At 45.4% G+C, this 11,214-nt stretch overlaps 1 protein-coding gene across 1 annotated transcript in view; it reads right to left on the bottom strand.

The window, feature by feature from the left end:
- Positions 1–3,945: 3,945 nt before the first annotated feature.
- Positions 3,946–11,214, bottom strand: part of Nhlrc2 (NHL repeat containing 2) — a 56,451-nt gene continuing 49,182 nt past the window's right edge. Inside the window, exon 11 of the mRNA XM_055591657.1 lies at positions 3,946–10,414. Coding sequence (XP_055447632.1) covers positions 10,158–10,414 — 257 coding nt within the window. The 3' untranslated portion in view covers positions 3,946–10,157. The remainder of the gene's footprint in view (positions 10,415–11,214) is intronic.

Genomic DNA, 11,214 nt, shown 5'->3' with positions numbered 1-11,214 from the left:
TTCATGTCCATTATACATGATATAAATTCAATTAGCTAAAGGTTGGGATTATACAAAATGTACTTAAAATAATTCTGAGTCCTATTAAAATTCTAAGAGTAATACTTGAGTTGGTTTATAATGGGTGTGATTTTTTAAAAAAATGGTGTCTTGGCTTGGGAGATGGCTCAGTGGGTGAAGAGCTTCCTGTGCGAGCACAGAGCCTGGAGCACTGACCCCGGCACTGGCGGGCAGAGACGGCTTACCCTGAGCAAGCTGGTTAGCTACACCAGCCAATGCCAGTGCTACCCCGCAAGAAGGAAGACAGCCCACATCAACCTCCGACCTCACACTCCCACTGGAGGAACCCCCAGCCGTGTGCACGCACAAACCCCACAGCCATGTGGACATGCGCGTGCTCCCATATGCATAGCACACAAACACAAACGTAGTAAAGACATGTCCAAGTCTCAAGGCAGAAATCACCAACTCCTTTCTGGGACTTCACGGAACAGGCTTGTTCTTACATGTTCCAACATTCTAGCGGCGCAGAGCCTGAGGTGGGCCACTGCTACCTCCCACGGGGCATGGTGAATCCTGGCCAACTACAATGGGCTGGAGACCCTCACTGTCAGGAAAGGCAGGGTTTTGGGCCTTCTCAGTTCTTTGTCACTTTTCTTGTGTAATCATAAGAAGATTCCGGGCAGCACTAATCTGTAATAAGTCCCGCTGTTGAAGCAGGGCGCTGGCTGCTGCAGACAGATGGAGAACGGCTCAGGGCTGCCCTTTTGTGACATGGCTGTGGCATTACGGTGGAGGTGGGTTGAAACTCACTTCACATTTTCTGCATACACCCGTCACAAGGCTGTTTCTCCCTACAGCAAGCACTTGCTCATGTTGTCTCTCACACCCTTCCTCCATTGTTTCCGGCTCTTTTCTGGGTGTACAGGTGAACCACGTGACTTCGGGAAACAGCGTTTCTCGTCCCCCTCTGTGCTGAAAGCCACACGAAAACACACAGGGCAGCACTTGGCCCTCTGCACTAGGCTTCACACACTTAGTAGTGTGCTGAGCCCTACTACCTTTCTGGTTTACCTATTCATATACCTATATATGCTTATGTACATATATATGCATGAATATATATGTTCATTTATGTGTGTACATGTGTATTTCCTCACTTTTGTCTTTCTGTCTCTGCAGGCACTCCTTGCTTTGCACAATTCTGATATGTACAATTTCAGGTTCTGTGGTACGACACAGTCTCTGAGAATACAATCCAAATTTCCGTCACAAACTCCATTGTTGTCTTTGCCCACAAACGACTGTGTAACAGGCGTCCCATGCTCAGAAACTAGTGTTTCCCTCAAATTTTGCTAGTGACTGGACATTCCCTCTTTTGACTGATTTTGCTCACAGACAGCAAAGCATGTAGCTCTGTTTCCTGTTTCATAGTGACAATGACCCATGACGGATAACAAAAATGCTGAGTCAAAAGATGGAAGTGGTTAACCAACATAAAAACACACTGCAGAGCAAAGCTCTGGTGACAGGCGGTCACGGAGCAGCCGCAGTCCCCATGGATTATGGAGGTTTGTAGTTCAGATTGCCTGGACATGTGTGTGCTGTTTAAACTCAGCCAAGGCTGGCCCTGATCTTGTGGTTCTTGTGCCTTGGCCTCCCACCATCAAGGAATTCTGGTGTATGCTATGACTTCTGGCTTACACAATCACTTTCAGAGTCTTGTGTAACTGCAAAGCAATGTCTGTTTATGAATATGCAGTTAATTTTTAAAAATGAAAATGGAGTATTTACATGTATTCTGAAATATGTTGTTTGAATAATGGGATTACAAGCACACATCGATAGTTGTTTTTAATGGCTGTTGTAGTCGACTGGATGAGCTATCGCTTACTTAATATTTCACTACTGATGAGTATTTACATTTGTTGTTTTGTTTTTTAAACATGCTAACACATTTTTGTGTGCGTGCACAAACATTCTACTCAATCAGTTTCTACAAGTGGCCTACTGTATCATTCTGGCTGAGACAGGCTCACTGAGTTCTAGGTCAGACTGGTTATATAGTGAGACCCTGTCTCAAAAAGAACAGAACCCAGTTCTGCTGGTGGTCACAGCAACAACATCTGCACCACAATGACATGACATCTTATGACTGAAGGTCAAGAATTCAATTCTGACAGGACAGGGTTGGAGACTGTGAGGACCCACCAGTTCTCATGTACTGACGGGACCTCTGGGTGCCCGGCCCGGGCACTGCCCTGCAGACTCGTGTGGAAATGGAGCACGCACTGCTCGCATGCAGCTGCTGTGCCTCGACATGGCCGCGTGCCAGGTTGCATGTTTGCTATAAGCAGATACATCCTGATTCAGAAGGGAGTGGCACTTCACTAAGGCAAATCCCCAGCGGTCACATGCTGATGTCCCGGTAACTTTCCAGCTGCTATGTCCTTATTTATAATTGGTAAGTTTCATGTATTTTACAATATTAATTCTAGGTCTCTTTCAGGTTTCGAGTTTTCATTTCTTTGTGCAGTTGCAGGGGACCAGGGACCCTGTGCTGGCCTTTTGTAGGCACTGAATGCAAAGTATACATGTAGGCATAACACTCATACAGAAAATGAGAATAAATAATAGTTTTAGTTAAAAAAAAAACTTAATATTGTCTTCTTTATACTCTCCAAGGTTCAAATAAACCATGTCTTAAGGTTTCTTCTTTTTCTACATGTGTGTGGCGGGCAGAGACGATGCCTGATGTGATGGTCTGGGTAAGAAGGCCCCCATAGGCTCGTCTATTTGAATGCTTAGTCATCAGGAAGTGCCACTAGAGGAGGATGAGGAGGTGAGGACTTGTTGAGCAGTGTTACTGGGAGTGGGAGCTCAAGTTCCAAATGCCCAAGCCAGGCTCAGTGTCTCTCTTCCTGCTGCCTGTGGATCGGGATGTAGCGCTCGCCGCTCCTTCTCCAGCACCATGTCTGCCTGCATCCCACCATGCTTCCTGCCATGATGACAATGGACCAAACCTCTGAAACTGAGCCAGCCCCACTCAGGGCTGAGGTCATGAATGCTCTTCACAGCAAGAGATCACTAAGATACCCACGGTACTTACTGAGGCAGGGTCTCTCCCTTAACCTGGAGCACCCCAATTCAGTTGCTCTAGCCAGCTGCTTGCCCACTGGATCCCCTATCTCTTCCTCTGGGATTACAGGCAGGTCACCATATTAAGAGCCAACAAAATTCCTAGTTAAGAGAATGAACTCTTGGACGTGAGTGGAATCTCCCATTCCAGGTGGGGTGGGCTCAACCATTCTAAGGGACTGTCCCTGGAAGGGGCTCACCTTAAGCCATGGTAAGGAGATAGACAGAATAATTAGCTCTTCAGTGAGATGCTGTGCCTTTTCCTTCCCAGGATTTCTGCAGCAGCGTCTGAGCCACAGCCACACAAAGGTCCAAAGTCAGCTTGCTTTTTAAAAATTACCTACAAAAGGCCAACTTTTCCTTTCCTTCTCCAAGTATGCTTCTCAACACTTCCCCCAACATTTGGGGCTTGCCCCCCCCCCCCCCCCCGCCCCACCCCGGCATGAGCACCACATCTGCCCTCCAGGCAAGCCTCAATGATTTCCCCCCCTCCCCCAGCCATGTAGCTGCTGAGATTCCCAGCTTGCCTGCCTGGGGTTTGTCTTTTAAATTCTAATGAAAATGTCCCTATGCTTCCATTTGAGGCCATTCATACATTCTTGGATTTAGGAGACTAAGAACTAAGAACTAAGAGAGGAGCTGATTTCCTCTGTCATCCACACAAACTCAGTTGTTATGTGGGTGTGGAGGCCCAAACTCCAAGTTTTACCCACTAAGCTGTTTCTCCAGCCCCAGTTTACATGTTTCGAAGAAGTAAAATTAGTGACATACTTAAAACACACAGCATATTAAGGACAGAAACACAGCTTTGGAGAGAAAATATTTAATCTGTTTCATCAAAAACAAGTACAGAGCTTTGGAAGAGTTTAGGTTTTCATGTACAGTAGAAGCACACTTGTGCTCCCGAGATCCAAGGTTCCCCACTTCTCTGGAGCTGGAAAGGCCACCATGCTCCTGTCACCCAACACCACACCTGAAAAGGCCAATGAGGAGTTTGCTCTAGAAATAAATGTGAAACACACAGTTATGTAAAAATACACTACTCCATCCACATCAAACACTTCAAATGCATAGCAAGTGAATTCTCTCAGGACTAAGCCATGTCTACAAATATCAGCATCTACACTTGTATACTAGATTCTCACTGCACTGCTTAGGCACGAAGTCATCACAGCAGACCATCTCTGGGCTCACAAATTAAATCACAGAATGTATCCACACACGACTGGAAGACTCTCTAATGTGACACACCTATGAACTATCCTTTGGAGGAGTGACAGACAGATGGAAATCATGATTATGTAGCAGGCGTGAAGTAATTAATGACAGAGGGATGCAAGACCACACCGTCAGGCGTGTGCAGTTAGCACGATGAACTTCAAAGCAGAGCAGCTCATGTGAAATCCCAGAGGGTCCTGTCACCAGCCTTTGAAAACTGAGCACTTACTAGGAACTGCAGAGAAACCACCTCTGCACCAGCACTCTCCCACACCAGGCTCTGTGGAACCCTGGCTCCTCAGCAAAGGCTCTACAGAAACCACAGCTGCCTCTCAGGGTGGACGGCAAGGTGCTGAGAGGGGCTCTGCCTTATTTTCTGTAGGTAAATTACAATGATGACAGCACAGTTATGTATCAACAATATATCCCAACGCTATGCAAACAAAACTACTTTATGTTTCTGGTGGAATTAAAAATAAAGATAACTAACTTTAAAAATAGAAGATAGCTCAGTGGCTATGTTGGGAACTTGGGTATTTCTACCCCATCAGTATAATTGACTGATTGATTGTTTCATCCTTCTTATCTCAAAATGTTTTCTCATGAAACTAGGTACAGAATAATAATATTTCTTTTTAACTGGGCGTGGTGACACACACCTTTGATCCCAGCACTCAGGGAGGCAGAGGCAGGTGGGATTGCTGTGAGTTCAAGGCCAACCCGGTTTACAAAGCCAGGACAGCCAAGGCTACACAGAGAGACCCTGTCTGAGGGGAGGGGGGACCTCAGCATTGATCTTGACCTCCCCTTAGTTTTATTTCAAGTGCAAAGCTGAGACCAGGGCCCTAAGAGTACCATACTCACAGTTTCAGAGTTAGTATTAAAAGAAGCTCTTTTGCCCAGGTCCACTTCTTAGCCAGGACAGCCACAGAATACTTCTGATGGAGAGCTGTGGGTTTAGTGTTCATTTCTAGCCTAAGGCTCATGTGGACCCAGGAAGAAGTGTACTGGAAAGTGCTTGCACTACTTTCCTTTGGGTCTGGAGGCTGCCAATAGCAGGATGTCCAAAGGCACATTGGAGTGACATGCAAGGGGGGAAAGGACGCACCAAGCAATGAGTAACTTCACCTAGGCACATACTCCACAGTACCTGAGGGTGTAGCTCTTGCACTATAACCCCTGGCAATGATTAAACCAAAGTAGCACACTAAGGCAAAAGCTATCCCGGCAAAGCCTGCAGGCAGGGCTGAGTCCTATTCCTCCCAGCCTGTGAGCTCACAGTGGCCACCCAAGAGACAAGGCACCAGTCTACACAGTCGGCACATGCAGGAGACAAGGCTTATTAGAATGCCACGTGGTCCTCTTAACAAGCCTCTAACTTTTGTGACCATTCTTTCCATTAGCCTATTACAAAGAAAGCGGAGAAAAGCCAACGTGATTAGGCCAGGGTGAAACAGAGACTCAGGCGAGTGCGAAATCTTCAGGTGCGCTCTGCGGCACAGGTAGAAAAGCAGCACGCTGGTTAGCACTGAAGCCTAAGGTCGACGGCTTTGGTAAGATGTGACAGGTTTCGCATGGATGCCGGGGACGGCACTTCTGACACAGGCAGAGCACGCACTCCCCACCGCAGCACAGCAGGACCTCACTACCAAGCTCCCTGTCAATGGACAGCCCCTCTTCCCTGGGCTGGCCTTTACTGTACATCACCACTGAACACAGCACTTTGCCGCACAATGCCAAGCTGACCTCACATCGACTTCTGAGGCTCTAGAGGAGCCTGCACAGCAGACCACCAAGGCTGCAGACAGGCAGAAGACTTTTTATTCTATACCTCACTGCTCACAAAACACACAGTCTCAAATATGAGCGGACTTCTCAAGGTCTGTACCTGCCCTGCTCTTTACGACAAGGCCATCGGGGCCGTCCCACTGGAACTAACCGGGATTTCTGTACATTCAGCAGCCAAGAAAAACTGTGGCTAATGGCTGAAATTACAGGCACAGACAATCCTCTGGGGAAACTATATATACCATTCCAAGGCCCAGGTGATAAGAATCTATGAAATGTTGAGTAAGTTAAATGGCTTTATTTGCATTTCAAAAACAATCATTCCTAGGGCGCCTGGAATTCTCTGGATTGATAAGTTACTACATAAAGGCACCAAACTACGCGTGTCTGACAGACAATCCGAAGGCAGTGGAGCAGACAGCTGTGCAGGCTGGCACTGCCTTAGGGCATGGCCTTGATTGCTGGGATAAGTGCCTAAGCCCTGGCTTCAAGAAGGAAGGCTGCTGGGAGGGTTAGGTGTGCTCCCTGCACACCAAGCACGTGGCCAAGTACCGGCAGGTGGTGAGCCACCCTTCTGCCATCTGGAAGCCAGAGGGGGAGCCACAGACACGCCCCTTCTTCAGTGACTCCCCATCCACCTCTTGTAGGAGAGCCTCAGTCTAGCATACTGCTCACTAGCCACGGCTGAGTCAGTAGAGGAGACCCAGCGTCCTGTGCACTAGGTCCTGCCTAGGCACTGGGCACTAGCCTAGGAGCTTCCTGACCTCCGACAGCTACAACATGCCAAAGCAGCTTCCTTCTCTGGCACACACACAGCCACCTAGTCTACAACACTGTTCTGAAGCCCACCCCAGGCAACACACGTGAAAGCACTTTGAAGGTCCTGGAGAACAGGAACCAGGTGAGAGGAGCACATCCCGGGGTGCTCAGGCTACAACTGGGGAACTCTGAAGAGCACGTGTGGTGTTCAGCTACGGTTCCAGCTCCAGGAGGTCATTTTAAATACTTCAATACAGTACAGAGATGCTTCTTCATAAACAATATTGTTTATGAGACACTAATACACTCTATCATAAAGAATTCTTGAGCCCAGATTCTGTTGGAACTACTAACATGTCAAATGGTGGAGAAATATTTTGCTTTAGAAACTGGAGTTGTTAAGAAAATGTCAAGCATGTGTCTGTGGCCCTAAATTATTGTCATTATTAGTAACTAAACTGATAAGTAGCAGTTCATAAATTACTCCGCGCTAAACGCCGCATGTACATGTCACTGAATCCTGGCAGCAACCCCAGGAGGCAGCACAGCAGCCCTGCTTTACAGGCTTAGGCCAGCCACACAGTGCACACTCACGCCACTCCACAAGCACAACCATCCCTGTCCCTATCAGCTCACACTTTAAAGGAAGTGGGCAAATGTCCTCTAAAACATGTCCCCATCTTTGGTGATGGAAGTAGCTTTAGAAAAGCTACTGCATTAGTGCTGACAATTCAGATTATCTTAGCTTTAACAACGTTAGATTTCTTCCTAAAGTGCTGATTACTGAAAGACACAGAGAAGTAGAAACACCAGGAGTCTGCTCTGTGCACAGATCAGTGACGCAGCCCTTACATGTGTTCTCCTGTCATGTGCACTACAAAACTGAGTTTTTGATGACTTTGTTTTTGGCTGAGGACCGAACCTACAGCCTCTGCTCATACCAAAGACAGCCTCCAACTGAACTACAACTCTGATCTTTAGTGACTGGTCTGTAACATCATGCCAGAGGCAACAGCTAAGCTGATGTATCACAACTGATTGACAAAACAGTCAACTCACAGTGTGTGTGGAAACATTACAGTTACACATGTTCTTTATGCTCCCCAAATTTCCAACATTGTAAAACATAGACCAAAATAACTTATCTTCTTGGTATAAGCCCCAAAGTGGACAGGCCATAATGCAATTAACAAGCTCTTAGTGGAAGCAGAAGGCAGCTGCAGATCCAGACGTTTCTAAACTAAACTTTCCAGGGTGTCCTTATGTCAGACACTTGTGTCACTCATGAATCTAGGAAGCAATGCACACTACTCAGTGGGTGTAGTCTCAATCCACAGTAATCCATTAGCAATGATACTCTAGTCTAACAGCAGCATGACAGGAAGGGGAGTGACCAATCAGACTGTGAAGATCTACTGAGTCACCAAAGACCAATGAAGATTCTACCCAACAAAGGGGAAGCCAAGGAGTCCCAAAGAATATTTACGGGATTTTTAAGGTACATAAAACTACTGAATACATACTTGTGCTTTTAGTGTGAAAACTAAGTTACCATTATTTCTACACTAGTTAAACTGTTGTAGAGAGTGATACTGTTTATGTCCTCAAACAGGGAATGGCTGAGCTGAAATAGTCTCATCCTGTGCAACTGGAAATGAGGAATAGAGCAAATCAAACATGGCTGCAATACCTGGAGGTGCCTTCCCCACAAAACATCAGCCAGACTGGAGTCACAGAGCCTTCACTTTGGCTGCTTCGGGAAGCAAAGGTTTCTGGGATAACTATGTGTTCAACTCTAAACACGATCCTTTTCTGTTTACATTTCCATTTCTCTTAAAAAAAGCTTTTGCAAGTTACTAATTAAAGTCATGATCGATACATTCTCATGTTAGAGATTTCTTTTTAGCTAACTCAATAATAAAATAAGCAAATATTTCCTATCAAAAACTACTTCATAAACCAACCAATAAATTCGTAGAGTGATACTTGAATGATTACACTTCCATCTAGGACTTTTGTAGGAGGGGAGGCAGGCTATGCTAGACTCTTACAGACACTCAGTGAATTTATAGGTGGAGCTCAGCCGATGCTTCTGAAATCTTGTAATCTGAGTAAATGTCAAGTCAGTTTCAGACTCAGAAACAAATTTTAGTCCCAGAAAGACAGGCTTTTGCACAGTTATGATGAGAATCTATGATAGCTAAAGTGAAAATCAAGCCCCCCAATATCCCTTTCAGTGCTCTTTCTTACGGGGTTCAAGAAAGCAAATACTAGAGCAGTGTGAGTAAATCGCTGTGGCTCAGCCCTCACATTCTAAATGAAGTATTTTAAAATAACTTTACCTGCCAATCGCATTAAAATATTTTACATTGAAAACAGCAATCTGAAGGTTTACATATGATTTTTTAAAAATACCAGAATTAATGATAATTTAAGTTCTAAATAGGGAACTATTGACAATAGTAAAAATAAAACAATAAAATCCCAGACCCAACAAATCCGTATTTAACTCTTAAAAGTGCAATGTAAATTTCCAAAACAACATAATGCTCATTTTTATCAAGCTCAACCATTACTATATACACACACACACACACACGCAGCAACACAGCCTGACACCGCCCCAGGGGCCAGCATGGCTCTGGGGATCATGGCAAGGCCTACTATGAATATGTTCATTAAAAACAGTTAAGAGGTGGTCTGCACGCCCTTAGAAATTCTCTATTTCTTTTTATTTTTATATAAAGTTATAAGGCATTAATAACAGAATGTTAAAACAAATACTTTTTAATAAAAATAGATTAAAACTCTCTTTTAAAAATATCTCAAGTGATAAAAACCACAGAGGAGATGGTAAGTACCTACTTGTGTACTCTAAGCTTCCCCTGAATGAATACCTTCTGTCCTGGCTTTGAAGAGAGCTCCGTGCCAGGTGTACAGCTCAGGCCTACCTGAAGTTACTGTGAAACTTACACATGAGATGGGCCGCTGCTGAGAAACACTGAATTATTAGTACATTCTGTAGTACTGCAGGGACTGCAGCCTTATGCTAAATAGCTCACAGCTCACAGCACTGTGCTTTAAATGACAGTTGAGGACTTGGCTAGCACACAGCTAAAATGAAGACATTTATTTAGAATGAAATGTTAATAAGGAGCACAATTTTATTTTGGTATCAGTTGTTAGAACGGAGCAGTGGTTTCTATGCTTTTTCCCTAGACGATGGCAGGATGGACAGGGCTGCTGGCTGGCTTCTAGAATACGTGTGTGAGCTCCACAGAAGCTGCAGAGCCTGGCTGGGTACTGCTTATCTGCAAAGGCTGCCTGAATAAGATAGCCTTCATCATACAAGCACTGCTGTCTGCACTGCAGTAATAAAAAAACACTCTGACAGATACCACAGCTTCGAGTGACATGCAATCGGTAGGAATCTGCAGGGAAATTGTTGGCTGATTGGAAAGATTCTCTATGTCTCCAGATGGGTTCTGGTCTTGAAGAAGCCACTCATTGCCTAGAAAAAGGAGAGAATATTATTAAGACTGTAAAAACCCAGGAAGCTGGGGCATGGCTCTGGGCAGAGTGCTTGCCGCCCACGTGTGACAGCCAAAGTTTCAGATCCCTAGGACCCACAGACGCTGGGAGCATGTGACAAGCACCCATAACCCCAGAGCACAGGAGATGGGGACAGGGCATGCCCGCAGCAGACTGGCCAGTCAACCTATTCAGAACAGTGAGCTCGGGGTTGGTGAGACCCTTCCTCAATATTTCAGGGGGAGCAAGATCAAAGAAGACGCATGGGATTAGCCACATGAACACATGAACACATACACACACACCTACACATACATTTGTGCTCACACATGTGGACACACGCACATGCGTAATATACATACATGTATTTGAAAGAAATCCAAGAAAATTCTAAGAAAAGCTGCCCCCAATCATCAAGTGTTTACTGCGAGTCTGAGTGGCAGGCATTTCGCTCCACCATGAGGTCATCCAGACTGACGGTCCCTGTTTCGTCAGTGAGGCTCCTCCCTTCTGTGAGATCTATAAAACACACCACAACCTGGTTTCTACTGAAATGAAGCTGACAACTGAAGGGATGGCTCTTTAGCTCTGGCACACCCAGCTCAAAGTAAGGGCTACTGCTTATAAATAAGCAGAGGAACCACGAGGCAGTAGATAATTTTTAACCAAAGGGAAAACAATCTTCAGGGATACATCTAAAAACTACAAAGTGAGCTTTAGAGGATACAAGTGTCCACACAGTTCTGCAGTGATTTCAAAGTCCAGACAAGACAACAACAA

Source organism: Psammomys obesus, unplaced genomic scaffold (assembly GCF_907164565.1).
Source record: "Psammomys obesus unplaced genomic scaffold, mPsaObe1.curated_primary_1811, whole genome shotgun sequence".
NCBI classification, from domain to species: domain Eukaryota; kingdom Metazoa; phylum Chordata; class Mammalia; order Rodentia; family Muridae; genus Psammomys; species Psammomys obesus.
The sequence above is the reverse complement of the archived record's forward strand: the minus strand, read 5'-3'. Positions and strand labels throughout refer to the sequence as shown.